The sequence below is a fragment of the Aplidium turbinatum genome, chromosome 11 (assembly GCF_918807975.1).
Source record: "Aplidium turbinatum chromosome 11, kaAplTurb1.1, whole genome shotgun sequence".
In the NCBI taxonomy this organism is placed as follows: domain Eukaryota; kingdom Metazoa; phylum Chordata; class Ascidiacea; order Aplousobranchia; family Polyclinidae; genus Aplidium; species Aplidium turbinatum.
In genome coordinates this window covers 15,560,742-15,577,134 of record NC_137482.1, presented here as the reverse complement: position 1 = coordinate 15,577,134, position 16,393 = coordinate 15,560,742, and the positions used below count along the sequence as shown (strand labels likewise).

Genomic DNA, 16,393 nt, shown 5'->3' with positions numbered 1-16,393 from the left:
CAAACCAAAAGATTGCCTTGTCATGAACACCTCCAATGAGGCTACCGCGTTGTCCAATATTGAGTTAAATCATACCGTACAATACATACTGTAGTTCATTCATTAAGGCCAAGATCGGACGAAAATGGAAGTCGCCATACTCAAGTTTCCCCCTTGTTTGAGATCATCAGTGGTGCATATCCATGTTGTTCGAGCGGGAATCGAACTTTCAACATGATGGGAATTGTGGACGTCCTAGACTTGAGTGCAAGGCGTTCTTAACCACTCGGCCACGTTTTAAGACAATGAAGCTCTTGTTGACTTTGGTCTTTATTGCGTTCAATGCACGAAATGACTTCCATTTTCGTTCGATCGTGGCCTTTATGACTTCTACAAATCCTCACATTTCTATAATTATGAGGCATGTGCATTGTTCATTACATTACCTATGTTAAAGTTGCCTTTTTGTGATTGTGGAAAAACTTTTAGTATGGTCTCTTGCAACAATTCGTCATCTGCAAGATTTGGGATGGATGTTTTTACTGGATTTAGGATGGCGTCATCATTAGATGTTTTGCTTGAGCTGCTGGAAGAGCTTTCCAGATCGGAAACATCATCCTCTGGAGAAATCGTAAAACTGTTTACGTTTTTTTTTCAGTAATTCCGACTTAATCAAAGTGATTTAAAGTTTTTGACCTAAAGTCGATGAAGCAACAGAACAACTTGCATGTTTCTGCTTTAACTTTTGCATTCATCAGATGAACGTTTTAACTACTACGCTAGGAAAGAAAAAAAATGTTGTTTTTTGTTTCGAATTAACTTCAATGTAAAGAACTTCGTTTGGACTGATAAAACCTGTTTTGGACAGTTTATTCTAAACCTAAACTTTTCTGCGTATGCTGTATATTTAATGTAAATCAGAGAACAATGGCGTTAGGCTGCAAATAGGCTAATATTTCTGTCTGTGCAGAAATTTCGCAATAGACATGAAAAACATGATCACAAAATTTGACTTCGTTTCAAATCAAGAATGCTCAGGCAGATTGTTTTCACTTCAATATAAGAATGTTAATTTGTAAAACTTATCTGACGCCACTCCAGTGTACAGACGTGAATGACCAAACAAATTTTGACGCAACAACGTAATCGTAACAAGTAGAATTTACCAGTGTCTGCGTTTCCGTTCTCTACAACATTTCCAATCTTCTTGCCCTGTCTGCCTTCCCTTATCTCCTGCAAAAGTTCTCCAATAGACAAAGTCTGCGCAGAGACGTCTGAGGTCATCTGTTTCATGTCGTCATATCCAGGGTTCTGTACAATACGTTTTTTAAACAAATCCGGATAATAGAGCAAAAACAACAAAAGAAAAGGCCTTTCTATGTAAAAACAGCTGATAAAGCAATTGTTCTGCCGTACGCTAAGTTTTGAATGGGCGTAGTCGCAGTTGTAGTAACAGAGTTGACAATACATCAACATACACTACTTCAACGTCGTTAAACATTGCACTTAAATCAAACTAACAGTGTGAAAAAAATGTCTCAGTAACTTCTTTTTAGATAAGACATAACTTTTAACCTTTTCTCATTGAAGTTAAATAGTAATTTAAAAGCTGTGAGACTATTTTTCTCAGTTTTAATAAACTCCGCCCTTCTTTCACAAACACACAAACTCATAATGTCAAGACAAAATAAGCAAACTACAGCCTCTCAATACTGTGTAAAAGCGGAGTGCAAATATAAATCGAAATTGGATATTTACTCTTAGCTTCTTATTACATTCACCAAACGTTTAGATCAACCCAAAAGTTAGTATTCAAATATTCTTGCCAGCCGTATTTTCTTGTCATCTAGTAGGGGGCGTCTACCCAGGGAGTAATAAATTGGGTGAACGCAGATGCTGAAGGAAAGGAGGCCGCCGAGAGAGAGAGTGAGAGAGAGAGAGAGAGAGTGAGAGAAGCTGGCCACCCTACTCTCGTTAGTGCCGAAAACTTAGCATGATGACAACCTTACATTCTCATCACCCGATGCTTGGGTTCAAGTATGGGACTCACTTTTAGGAGGGGTAGTGGTCTATAAGATAAAGTAAACTCAGAACGAATCTCAACTTTTCATTTGTCACGTTTCGAGATTGTGAATGATTGAGAAGCGCCTGAGAGCAACTGAATCAACACTGGGCGAAAGCTTTTTACCTTTGCACTTACCTTTACAATAATATTTTTTAAACACCTGCACAATTACTACGCATATACTTAGCGAAATCCCAGCAAAGTCAAACATACAACATTCGTATTGTGTTCTTACTACAAAGCTAGCTTCACAATAAAATATTAGGATCGATTTCAAAATAGAAAGTAGCTTTCGGTTACTTTATTCAAACACCTCACGTACCGTATCATATTGCTCTATGTAAAGATAATACTCTGTTCTGTAGAGCAACTTATTTGGATTTTCGTTCATCAAAGAGTGGCGTGCCAAGAAGATAAAACAAGGTTTTTCGACAAGATTGGCTTACTTTTTAAATAAATTACTAAAAAATAAACAATTCCCAACTGGCACATTAGAACCATAGCAATGCGCCTCAGCTGCTGTTGTGATGACAATAACTTGTAAGGTGTTTCTGTAGATATCCATTGACTTAAACTTAATTGACTAAAACTACATTTTCATTCCGGTATTTTCTCATTCATTTCGATTTTTATTAAATACCATTGAACAATGAAGTTGTACATAGGCCTACAACACTCAAACATAACATTTCATTCGTTGCTGATTTTTCTGCCCTGTTTTCAGCTTATCCACTTTAAACTCTACATTCCTCTTCAATCTAAACGTTGTTTCCTCTCTTTAGGGTCGCGTTGGCGCTACTGTGACGTTAAGGTCTGTATTATAAATCTAGACGAATTGAGCCAGCACTGCGAGATATTAAGCTTTTCACTCAACGCTCAATAGTGAATAGTTGAAAAATCACAATGCGATTGAAAACCTAAAGAAATACAAAGTTAAGCTATTAATTCCTCCAACATCATTCATAGCAGATCAACAAAAGGCCACGCCAAGGAAGGCGCAAAAACGAAGCTCAACGATATTGCTTGAAAGACCATCGCAATACCGCGTTGGCAAATGTGGTTCCAAGCAGAAAAACAAACAAGTTTTTCTGATATTTAAAAGCGTTTGCAACGAGCCCGGACTTGGCCAAGCTTGGGCTTCACATGGCACACACTAAAACCGCTTTTCCGTCAACTTTTCCAAACGATCACCCAAAGCAAACATGAGTACCAAGCACAATGGCATACTGACAATAATCTTTGGCCTATTCGGCTAACCAGCCATCACAAGAACATGGTCATTCATAACGCTGTCTTTAATCCAATAGTTTCCAGTATCCGTTACATCAAGGCTAATTTTTGTTACTCAGAACAAGTAGACCTATAGCTGCATTACATTTTTTAAACCAAAAACGACTAATTTTGAGGTCAGATATACCACAAATTCCAAGGATAATAAATCGCTAGTATAAAATGACAGGATGACATGTTCTTTTGCGCATTACTCTATTCTATTCCTCAATACTGCCGTAAATAAAACTTGCGAAAAACTTTATGGTGAAAATTTTCACTAAGCAGCATTGTACCTTCTCTTGCCCTTCATCGTGTTGCATCATGTTTCGGTATTCATCATCGAGATCAAGTAATCTTTGCTGGAGGTCGTGGTTGTCGGTCTCAGCTTGTTGAAGCTGCTGACGTAATTCCTCTGCTACGCCTTGAACTTCCTTGTATCTGATGCACATAAATCACCGAGTTATCTAATTTGAAGCTGATCTGTCGTCTATAGTCTTGTAATGGTGAGTTAAAGCAAGCTGGCATAGTACTTATCATTATCCGTCCAGTAACACAAAACTATAGCCTACTGTTGAGTACGCGTATCATCGCTGCCTTGTTGTAAAATATTCTTTAAGCAATGATAACGCTAAATTGTATAAGAGATTACTCACGCCATAGCAAAGTTATAATAAAACTTCTTAGATAATATTCTCCGGCAGCGTGTTTGCTCATACACTAGTTAAAGTTTTACGGATAGTTTATGCGTCAAGTTTACAACGATGGACGCACAGCACATAACGCGTTGTCAGTTGTCACGCAACGTAGGACGGCATCTTGTAAGTTGTGTATCTGTTTGATGGTATGACGTGTTCAAACGGCGCAAGTGTTGATAGAAAACACAGAAGATTTCGATGTTGTTCATAGCAAAACGTCACTTTGAAAATTAATTGTTTTTGTGACTGGTCAGTCTGTATATACTGTAGTAGCCTACTGAAAATGAATAAGTCCATCAAAAAAAAAGGAGAAAATACATAGCTTTTACAAACCTGTGTCGCAATTGGCTTTCAGCGGCTGAAATTTGCGAAAGTTCTTCTTTGACTTCATCGAGATTTTCATCTTTTTTTTGTAGGACTTCTTTCAGTGACGCATTTGCCAAAGAAAGCTCGTCAACCTTTGCAAAGACAGTTCATTATTGTATCACCGAATTAAATTTATTTCAATAAATATTTGTGGAATTTCAAATATGCGAAAAAAATGTTTTGCTGGGCTAGCGAATATGCTTAGGATGAACAACCAATTGCTACTTTGTGGATTAACATATTCTATTACATAATCAATCGCATCCTGTCTCTTCTAATTATTCTAATTAACTCTTTCCAGATAAGAACAAAAATAGTTTGATTATTTTTTCAACAATGACCATCAAAGATTTTCTCTAACTCAAAGGTTCTCAAACGGAGGAAAATTTCATCGTTCAATGGAGTAAGGTTACAGCCAGACAGCCGGCAAGAAGTAAACGATAGTAACAATTACCGTTAAAATCTTTTCCAGACTTTTTTGTTTTCAATAAATAAAAAAATAGCTTACGAAGCAACCAAACCTGTGTTTGAAAGTTTTCACTGATTGTCCCAAAGAATTGCTTCTGTAAAGTGTTGTTTTGATCTGAGAGATCTTGCAGATTGCTCCTCAGCACGTTAGCTTCTTCTTCCATTTCTTGGACCTACCAATAGCCGTAAAGAATCCAAAGCTTAATTTCTAATGTGATTTTTTCTCATAAAACCTATTCATAATAATCTGGCTGTGGTTATTCTGTTTTCACTTTAGTACTCCACAAAACTAAAGAACGAACCTACATCCTACAGTTTAGAATTTAGACTACAATTTCTCAATAATCTGATAACTTTATATTGCCATTGGAGCAAACGCTACTGTTGAGTGCAAGACACTTCCAACGTAAGCCTCATACAGGGATGGCTTGGTAAAAAATTAATGTTTTATTGAGTCTTCGCAAACATTGTGGCAATAAAATTCAATTGAAGAAAACAAAATTTTCAATTAAACAAAACATGGTAAAAGCAATTTGTTCAGTGTTTTTATAGATCTGTAGCCGCAGTATAGTTTATATCCTGTGGTGAGAGTGACCTTCTCGAAAACAAAAAAGGTCTCCAGCAAAGACGTGCATGGACATGCTGTGTTGAAGTATGAAGAAAATCTTTAATAAATTTTTTATTACTGTAGCACTTGCTTTTACTGCAGCAAGAAAGACAATTATGCGAAACTTCTGATCATCTGAAGTGTAGTAACTAGCAAAATAAGGATGTACGCACTTTGGACGTTGATTTTTGTCAAAAATGAGGTTTTGCAAGTGTACTGGTGGAACAAAAGATTAGCTTACTTTTAAAATAAGATCCCTCTTTCACGCACACAAATACAACATGTCTTACTTGCATTAAAAGTTTCGCACCAGCTTCTTCAGACATGTGAAGTTTTTCCTCCAACTTTTGAACTGTCGCCGTTCCAGAAGCGCGAGTGGTGTCGATGTCTTCCACGTAACGACCAGTGTCGTCATCATTACCATGACTGGCCTTATGCTTTGCGTCACTCTCATCAGCGATGCTTCCTAATTCTAGCTTTGGTACCAACCGTTCAGTCATTTCAGTGATACTTCCTTCTAGAGATGCAATTTTTGATCGTAGAACTTCGTTTTCAGATCGCAAAGATAACGATTCTTCCTGAAATTTAAATTTTTTTACTACTTAGTATTTTGCGAAGAAGGAAAGTAACAATAGGATAGAACAACATGGAGGGAGGTAAAAGCAGAAAATCAAACATGATCAACCTGCTGCAAAAGAAATCTCACCTTTATTCCTGTATCATGTGTTGTTATATATAATATGCGATATACATTATAATACTCTAAGAAAACTGTGAAAATTTTAATCTACAGTAAATATTAAAGCGATGCAAACTAAATATACAGAAGCATTATACAATTGGTATATTCCAATTCTAAAAAGTCATTTTGGGTTAATTTGCAACTGGAGCAATGACTAAGAATCCAAATTTTTGTCAGCTAAAGACATTGCCAAACCAATACCCACTTGCAAATGAGCAGATAGTTGTTCAGCTGATAGCTCCGGCAAATGACCTTCTGACAATGTTCTCTGGGAATATAATTCACTGCCATATTCTCGAGCAGACGAAGACAGTTCTCCTTCTTCTTGAATGGCCGGCTCTTTAGGTGAGAACAAAGCCATGTGGTAGTGACCATGATAATCTTCTTGCATTCTCCGAATTTCATTTTCAAGATGGATTTTGTCAATTCGGAACTTTTCCAACAATCCATGCACATGAGAAAGCTGGGACTTCGCATCTTCTAATTCACTTTCAAGACTAAAGACAAAATCATAGCATTAATGCAAATATATTGTTTTTTCATCTAAGTAAGCTTCGCTACGAAATTATAGTATGGTAGGCTAATTATGGGAAACACGGCTTATTGACAACACGTTTTGTAAACTAGTATTTTACGTCTTAAACTTCAACGTTTTGAGACAAAGTTGTTTCTTTATATCATGGATAAACATTAGTTTTAAATTCAACAAATTGTGATGAGTTTATTAAGTTCATAAAGACTATGGTTATATTTTATATTACTCGATTGCTCCGTCCGTGTTTCCAGAGCGTTTCGGTGATTGAGAAAATTGGTCTGTTGGCATTTGTTGATCCAATTGTTTGCGGATTCTCAAATTTTCATCCTTCACGCTTTCAATTTCCGTTTCTCTTTCTGTTATCTCCTGAGCATATTTATCGCTCTGCTCACGGTATTTTGAAAGTTGAGTGTTAAGCTTCGCCATTGCCAGTTGCATCTCCTCTATTGTCTCGTTTAACTCAGCATTCTCTTGCATCAGAGCTTGGTTAGTTTCAACCAGCTCACTAGTTTCTTCGCGCGCATTGTCAAGACTTGTGTCCATGAGCGCCCGTTCCATCTAGACAAAATTGTTTTTTTCTAAACGTGAAATTGGTTTAAACGGTTACAATATCAAGAAGAATATGTCGAAAACAAAAGATTTCACTCAAAGTTTCATTACACCCTGCAAGCAGTTTCCCATGCAACAAGACGAACTTTGGTATTGTAGAGTGACGTCACGTTGTTTATATTTTGTCGCCGAGTGAAGCCATATGCTGAACAAAATTGTTTGTTTGGTTTTGTGTGTGGGAATTTATCTACAGAAAGTTCTTGCCCACCACTGATCTATCACAAGGGTCTACTTCACAATTCACATGGAGAAAATGTATGTCTTTTGATCAAAATACAAAATGTTTTATACTATGATAGTGTCGGTCCTTCTAAGGATCTGCTTATCACCAAATTTACACGACTTATCACATCACATCATAAGTTATAATTTTTTGCTCTTTCTTTTCAATCATGGCCAACAAGTATGCAAAGAGATTACCTCCATTTTTTCGATTTGGAACGCTACGTCGTTCTCATCCTTTCTCAACCCTTCAATCTCCGACCTCAGTGTCTTGATAACGTCATCCAGATCAGCTATTTCGTTGTGTAATTCTTCGCTCGTCATTTCCGCACAGCGAGCTTTTGACAAAGTTCTAGAGTCGAGATTTACCATCAGCAAAATGTTTGCATTGCCGTAACAATATAGGTATATTTGTAACAAAAGTTTTGACAATAGTTTACCTTTCACGTCGCTTATAGTAAGCGTAGACTGAAAGACTACAACTACATGTTAAAAGAAGCCAAGGCTTACATCTAGACGTACAACAAAATTAAATACCTTTAGAAGAATAAACAAAGTAGGTCAATGTCTGAAAAAGGCAGTAAGTTAAATCACCAGCGATAACGATTTGAATATCAGCTTACTGGTTTAAGCCATCTTTTAATTTTTCGACTTCGTCGATATGTTGTTTTTCTCTCTCGGCAATGATGTCGTCAGCGGTGTCCATTGTGGTCTTGAGAGCCTCTTCCGTTTGAACTAACTCTTCTACTCTTGCGCTCAGGACCTCAATCTGCTCTTCTTTTTCACTCAACTCTCCACTCAAGCTCACGATGTTTTGATCTGTTAAAAAAGATTCAAATTACAAGTTGAAAAACGCTTTTACTTTTGTTGTCATAGACTGGATTTGACTATGACAAAATTCCTTACCTCTGCTGGCCATCGTTTCTCTCAGATGGTTAGTGTTCTCTTCCAAGCTGCTGATTTGGTTTTTCAGATGATCGATTGTATCAAATTGGATTTGTACAGTCGAGTTTAGGTCTTTGGATAACTTTTGATTTTCTGAAAATTGCAATACTGATTCAAAGTCTAAAACCAAGATATGGTTAAATGCAAATTACGGAATACGGGTGCATCACCAAATAGCGCCTCGGCAATTTGATGGTTAGGCTATATCTTGTAGTGTGTAAAGAAAAATTATCACAGCAAGGCTTTCCAAAAATCACTTTGAAAGCGCGCCATCATTAGAAACCAGGCACAATATCATGAAAAGGAAAACCGCTATAGGCTACTTGAAAATGGTGTTTTTTACAATAATTCCACTAAGGGGATACCTATCTTTACTTCGTTCCATCAAACAAAGCGCTTGCTATGATCCAACGTTCACACAACATCATAACGCGTAAAAATAATGAAAGTTCCATATTTTGAACCATTTACTAACCAATCATAGATTGCTCAGCTAATTTCGCTTTTTCTTTGTTTTCCCGTCGCAAGTCGTCCACTTTTAATTGTAAATCTGTAACTTCCTCACTTTTCTTATTCAACTCTTCTGCTGTTTCGTTACATCGACTCTCGAAAAGTTGAGTTTTGTTCAATAAGTCTTCAGACTCATGCAACTGCAACAAGACGAATGAACAAGTTATTTACCAAAAATGAAATTTGATTGCCTGCTTGAAATGCAGGGTGGCAAGAAGATTTCTGACGCTTTATTTCAGTAGATTTTATTATAAGTTGCTTAACAAGACCATTAAAAGACAGCTTGTTGTAAAATCTGCTCTTTTTTAAAATAACTAGAGATTTTTAAAGCAACGCAAAAGAGACATTCAGAAATGCAGAACCAGTTAGCCTTCTTTTCATTGTAAAGTATATACTCAATAGTTGTGGTTGTAAATTACAACTTGTAGTACTGCGTTGAAGGAATAAACCTAGTTTAACGCATTTACTGTCACTCAGCTAAATAGGAATGCAACTGACATAAACCAGTTTAAAATGGTCATCTTCTGTAAATTGTCTTGAAAATTAATTTGGAGATAACGATGGGATCATCAAAATGTAAATACTGTAGTTTTGATGATATTTGACAAAATGACATTTGTAACATATATTTACATCTATTACAAATGCAGAAAATATACTTTTGCGTTTTTAGAGAAAACGATCTGTCTTTCTATTCTTAAAAATATAATTGATAAGCTGTCAAAGAATAACGATCACATTGGTACAACATCTGTTTTGTCGAGTGACAGCAATACAATCAAAACAAAAGTATACCTTATCATCCAGCTTCTTGGAAATATCTGAAAAATGTCTCTGCATGTCTCCGAGTTGCTTTTCATATTGATCTGTTTCCAACATTCGAGCTCTTTCGACATTTGCGATCTCTTCTCTCCTTGCTTCCAAATCCAATGACAGAGATAGAAGTTGCGCCTGGAGTTTTTCTGCGTCTTCCTCTTTGCTGCATAATTGTTTTAAAACATTTTATATCTCTGTACTACAAGATCAACACTGCTTTATCAACTCAAACCAGGGGTGGATCCAGGAAGTAGTTTTAAGGGGGAGGGGGGATTTTAACAATACACAATGATGTGTAAGTTTACTAGTCTACATTAATCCAACTATGCAAAAACACCGTAAACAGTTATTTTACTGTGTTTTAGTAGGGGGTGATCGCCTCAATCCCCCTCCCCCCCTTGGACCCACTGCTCATGACATACATGTCAAACCTGAATGCTTCATCAAAATAGAAAATACATATACACCTTTGGTTTATTAGTTACCTCCTCAAGCTTTCTTTAGAATTAGCTTCATTCATAGATAGAAGACTCTCCAATGCCTTAACTTTGTTGCTAGAATCATCTAATTCCTTTTCGGATTTTTCCACACGCTTTGAAGCACCCAATGCCTTACAAAAACATAAATGTGAAGGATACATTACATGAGAAAATATCCAAATTCAGAATTGGTGTACCAATAAATGTTGAAGAATTGTGAAAACGACTTGGCATCTGATGAGTAGTATTTCGGTTTTATTTATCTCAAATACAGGGGCATTTAAAACAAACGCAAATAAAAATATGCAGGAACGAGTGACGATCATTTAAAAAGATACCTCAGATTTGAAAAATATAAAAGGCTGGAGAAATTTTCTTACAAAATAATTACGTAAAACTACACATAGTGGCAATGCCTCAAATAGTCATGGGCTACATTAAACTCGTGACAGTAGGTTCATGTACATAAAGTGACAAATAAAGGAATTAACAAAGCCATACCTCTTGTTCTAGGCATGTATTTTTTTGCTGCAATGACCATAACTGCTCACGCAATTCATCAAGTGTGCTTGACAGTTCTTCGCTTTGGAGCTAATAAAGAACAAACCATGTAAACAAAAAGATTAGGCTACATAAGGAACCGTCGTTTACAAAGCATAAAGATAAAGAAGCAATAAAATCACACATTTTCATTTAACAAAAAAAAAAAAAAACATTCTACCAAATACACAGTAATGAATGTTTGCATGTATGCAGTAACTTGCATCGCAAATGACAGTGTATTGCTGAAAATGAACAACGCTTTGAGTAGGCTTGCCAATTTGACACTATCTACTTAGAAACAGCAAAGTAAGCTTATGCCAATGCCATCGGTTAGTTGTCAATAATTTTGTCCTTCCTAGTTTTGAGAGACAATCTTTGTAATCTATATACTATACAGTAGACGCCAATGGAACACTCGACAAGTACGTTCTTGGTCACCACTATTTCATGATGGTAGCTGATTGGCCAGGTTCTCCTCCCTTGGCTTTGGATGAAAAACGCTTGCAGATAAAATAATATTTTCCTAGCAGTATCACGTTCATCATCTGCCTACCAGACATACAAATACAACAACCTAGAACCAGTCTAGATCTAGCTCATAGAACGTAGAGTGGGTATCTTTGCGTCTTCCGACAAATGAAAATAAAACATTTACTTTTTTGTTTGCGATCGCTTGTTCGGTTTCCAACACTTTCTCGCACAAAACCTCAACCACTCGGTCGAGCGGAAAAGTTTCTCTCTCAGTCCACGTCCCTGCTGGAGTCTTGTATTCTTCGGTTGCAGCAGCTTGATACAAACTAACAAACAAATTTAACAACAAATGACAGAAGGAAGTATCATAAGCTGCTTACAGCGGGGGGGGCAAGAGCTATTTATGCCATTTATATTGGTGCAAGATAAACAGTTTTAGAAAGGCAAAGTGACACGCATGAAATAAGTAAAGTTGTATCGACTGTTTGTTAAACAAAGGTTTCATTACCGTCATAACAAATTGTAAACAAAACCCTCAAACACAATAATTATGCTTAGACCTACCTGACAAACTACCCCTCATCTATGTAAGAAAATTTTGCTAACGGTTTCTTTGTTACAACAATCAATATGGAGGATTAGGCCGTGCTAGACATGTAAATAACGGCTCAAACACCTGCTTATGCACATTGTAGCAAAGCAGTGGCGCCGCCACACCTTCAGCAATGGGGGGGGGGCAAAATATTGACAGTGCAAGACAGTAACGTAGTCAGAAATTTTGAAAGGGGGGAGGGAGTGTTGACGGCCGGTGGGCGAAGCCTGATGGCGTGTTCGCCGAAGGCGACATTTAGCGGTGGGGGTCTGGGAGGCCTCCCCCAGAAAATTTTGAAAAATTACTTTCAGTTTAGTGTATTCTGAGAGCATTTTGAACAAAATTGTGAGTATGAATATTCCTGTAAAATGGAGTTGTCCGGTGGCATAGCAAAAGGATAAGATCATGTTTTCTTCAGCATTTTTCGGAAATAAAGCTAAGTCTCTATGTTTTCTTGTTGCTAATTCCAGGCTGAGATATTTAAATGTTTAGTATTGGCAAAACTCGCTCTTTTAATGCAGTTTCGTTTAAAATTAGGCAAACTTTGTTTTAGAGACATAGGTTGATTGCTTTTTTTTGCGAGAATATTACAGTTTTATTATTTATCAATTTTCTCCTTGGTTGATGCAAAAATGGATCTTATTCCGGTAAGTCACTAACTTTTATGCTTAGTCAACCCAAAGTTTAGAAAATGTAACGTCATACATCTTGATGAAAACTCGTGTCAAACAAAAAGCTTTGAGACAATGAAGTTACTTTATTTCTGATATATTCAAGTTTTGTATAACGAATAGCTGTTTAAAGACGTTAATCTAGATCGAACAAGCGATGTCAGCAGTTATAGATGGCTTGCATCCTTGCACAGTTTGACGTGAAATTACATCATGGGCTAAAGCTTTTCTTGTAAACAATGTATTAACATCCGTAAATTCAATTTGAAAGATTGAAACCCCCAAACCCCCCTCTCTTGGCTACGCCACTGGTGCAAGACATGCAAGACAGTGATATACTATTTAATTTCTCTTATTTTCTACTGCTATTGTCTAGTGTCTACTGCAACATAGCCTACCAAAAGTCCCACATTTTTGACATGTCTGATTTGTTGAAAAAAATAAAATTCAAACTAAATTACAGTTTGATTCCGTATGGGACTTGCAACTGCCGTGGCTAGCGAAATTCTGCGTAGCTTTTTTCCAGATTGAAAAACCATTTTTTACTGTGCAAATGCACTTTCTGATTATCCAACAGTCTGTTAGTTAAATATGCCTCATGATTTTGAGTAGTCTGTTAGTTGACAGAGAAATTATCAAATACTGTACTGAAACGCTGTGAAAACGTTTTTCCATACTTGGAAAATACAGATGTCAAAACATAGTACAGGGCTACTCAACTAATGTTAGCAAAGGTCCATTTTGACAAGTTGAATATTTTTGCGGTCCGGTGAATATTTCATATGCAACCACGAAAATTAAACAACCAGTAGCCTACGAGCACCGAAACACTTTTCAGGTAGTATGTAACACGATTGGATTTTTGTCTGACACAAACAAAGAAATAAAAAATGAAAAAATGAATTGTGCTTCTTTGTAGTGTAGCTGTGTGGATCGCACATCAGAAAAGACGGCAAAGCGTTGGGGGGTCTGGGGGCCAAGCCCCCAGCTCCTTCGATAATCACAAAAAATTGCTATTCCCTAATGAAAATCTGTTTAAAGAGGCCCTAAAATGTGGCAATGAGGTTATTCTTCCAGAAGCCCGAGGTCCACCTTGGCACCTTCAACACCCAGAAGGTCCGGATTCGGACCGCGGTCCGCCAGTTGAGTAGCCCTGACATAGTAGATATATCAAACGCAGAGGCGGTCACATGCGTATTGCGTAGCCTATGACATTGTGAGAATTGAGGTTAATAAAAGTTAATGGAATAAATATACTGTGACGGCCACCGGGCGTAGTTCAACTGCAATAAATACTCAGCCGGTGTTAAATGGTTTTTTATTGTTAATATTTCTTCTTCCTATCCACGAAGATTTTATCAGGAAAATGCACAATATCAAATGATAAGTTTAAAACACAACATTAGAGAACAATTTTTATATTTCTTATTAAGATGCCAAAAATGCAGTATGACGGAACAATACAGTTAAAGTCAACATGTTTCTACGTTTATTAGACGTAAAAACAAGCTTCACTGAAAGTAAAAATAATCAATTATAACGTCAGCCTCAGCCAGCTAAATCTGCTGATTTTACATCGATTCAACGTTGTAGGGCGTTGAATCGATGTAAAAAATGCACAATCTTGCTCGCAGGGACGCAAGTGTTCCAATTTAAAGGCAATAAGCAACGCAATATCCTCAGAAATAAAAGAATGAGAAAAGAATTTAACTACAAGTGAAATGTATTTTAACGTCGAAAAAACGTAGGAACATGTTGACATTAGTTGCATTATTTCGTCATACCGCATTTTTTGCATCTTAATACGTATATATATAATATAATTGTTCGCTCATTTTGTGTTTTAAACTTTATCGTCATTATATTGCGCATAAAATCTTCGTGGATAGGATAAAGAAACATTAAGAATAAAAAATCATTTAACACCGATGGAGCATAATTGTAGTTTAATAGAATAAACTTTAACTAATATTAACAGGACTATAACATACCAAGCTGTTGAAAACTCGACAGGGAAAGCAAAATGTGGCATCCTTAGCTTCTGAATACTCCAGCCAGAGATAGTCATCAAACCACTGGTTACTTACTGTATTACTTTAGTAAACTTCGTTGAGTTAAATCTACATTATATCCTTGAAACAATGAACCATGGACTTCTAAATAGTAGCATCTGGACTGGAAACTCAGTGGGCAACATGAGGCCAAACAGTTGGTACAACAGTTGGCCAACAGTGGGCCAACAGCCAAGTAACTAACCCTGTTGGCCCACTGTGGGCCAACTGAAGTACCAACTGTTTGGCCTCATGTTGCCCACTGAGTTTCCAGTCCAGATGCTACTATTTAGAAGTCCATGAATGAACCTACTGCTGTATGCACTGCCACCACTCAAGAACCAGGCAAAATCCAATCTGCTAAACAGCCGGTAACAACTGTTACGTGACAGGCAGCAGGCGAAGTACGTGAATAGAATCACAAAATCGTAATAATAACAGCAGCAAGAAGAGCAGGTTTAAAATAAAAGAGAACCTTTAACCCCCTCCCCCCCCCCTCCTTGCAACTTCAGTTGGTAATAATAAAAAAAAAGAAAAAAAGATGATGCCCAAAACATTGGGGGGCAGCTGCCCGCCTGCCCCCCTCTACCGGCTCCACTGTAGCAAAGATTTGGATTTATTTTTCTGCTTATCATCTTGTTTGTTTGGCTTAATGCGGCTTGAACATACTTTCAGTTTTGGACGTGGAATATAAAAATTAAACCCAAAAGTAACTCACGCGGATTCACGCATTTCAGCGCAAACACTTTGGATCACTGGATGGTTAGGAAGGCGAGCGTCTTTCTCCAACTGCTCGATTTGGTCATGCAACTTGGCATTTGATAAACGCAAATCTTCATTCAAACTTTCCACATGGTGTAAGTTGTTTTTGTGGGCCACAACGAGACATTCCGTCTCTTGTAGATGCAACTTTAAAAAAATATTTAAAAAAGTTGATAAATCTCGTTTTCTTGTAGGTTTGTTCCAAATTGCGACATTGAAGACAATTTTACGTCACACCTTGCACTGACAACAAATGAAACAACGATAAAATCAAATTTCGAATTTTATTTTGAAAAGATGAGTTTATTGAATACAGTCTTACATTTTTAAACCAGCGTTTTTTTCAAATCGATTCCTTCAAAATATTTGGCAACCGCCCTATTTTAGCCTTCTAATAAATTGTGTGGTTCAAGCAGAATTCAAGCTTGCATATTTGAGTTTTGGTCTGAAATACATAGCCCATATACCATTCCGATTCGGACAAGATTTCACCAGAAGATTCATCAAAAAATCTAACCTTTAAATTGTCTATCTCTTTTTGATACTCATTTTCTCTTCTTCTCTTTCTCTCCTGATACACCGCTTCCGGTTCCGACTCGGTTCCGCTCTGTTGATTATTTCCTTCAGCGTCACTTAGAGTACCGGTAGCTTGAAGACGCGCAATGACTTCTTGCAGTTTTTCTTTCTCCGCCTTTGTTGTAAAAAAAATCAGTATCAATCAACTTAGTATTATATGCATAAATGCAATTGAAAATCGTACTCAAGCAATATATCAGAAAAAAGGAAGGAAGTGATACTTTTAAATGTTAACAAAACTGGCGAGAGCAAATTAGGACTTGAAATCAGTTTGAGACATACAGACATCTTCGCAAAACGTGTTAACTGATTTAATTTGTTCACTCAAAGCAAACTTTACAAACACGTAAATTGAAACTTAATTAGAGCATGCAATGTTGGTCAATTATTCACTGATTGCTTTTAAAACATATTATT

General features: G+C 36.9%; 1 protein-coding gene across 4 annotated transcripts in view; it reads right to left on the bottom strand.

Moving 5' to 3' along the window:
• LOC145780080 (uncharacterized) overlaps window positions 1-16,393 on the bottom strand; it is a 36,824-nt gene that overhangs the window by 19,008 nt on the left and 1,423 nt on the right. For all 4 annotated transcript variants that reach the window (XM_082591790.1, XM_082591793.1, XM_082591792.1 and 1 more), the window contains exons 2-19: window positions 15,918-16,091; window positions 15,357-15,547; window positions 11,509-11,650; window positions 10,812-10,901; window positions 10,317-10,441; window positions 9,811-9,994; window positions 8,981-9,155; window positions 8,467-8,598; window positions 8,184-8,379; window positions 7,759-7,912; window positions 6,956-7,287; window positions 6,400-6,691; window positions 5,743-6,030; window positions 4,899-5,018; window positions 4,345-4,469; window positions 3,610-3,754; window positions 1,146-1,290; window positions 426-599 (exon numbers count right to left, since the gene is read on the bottom strand). In XM_082591790.1, the coding sequence (XP_082447916.1) occupies window positions 426-599; window positions 1,146-1,290; window positions 3,610-3,754; window positions 4,345-4,469; window positions 4,899-5,018; window positions 5,743-6,030; window positions 6,400-6,691; window positions 6,956-7,287; window positions 7,759-7,912; window positions 8,184-8,379; window positions 8,467-8,598; window positions 8,981-9,155; window positions 9,811-9,994; window positions 10,317-10,441; window positions 10,812-10,901; window positions 11,509-11,650; window positions 15,357-15,547; window positions 15,918-16,091 (3,184 nt within the window). The remainder of the gene's footprint in view (window positions 1-425; window positions 600-1,145; window positions 1,291-3,609; window positions 3,755-4,344; window positions 4,470-4,898; window positions 5,019-5,742; window positions 6,031-6,399; window positions 6,692-6,955; window positions 7,288-7,758; window positions 7,913-8,183; window positions 8,380-8,466; window positions 8,599-8,980; window positions 9,156-9,810; window positions 9,995-10,316; window positions 10,442-10,811; window positions 10,902-11,508; window positions 11,651-15,356; window positions 15,548-15,917; window positions 16,092-16,393) is intronic.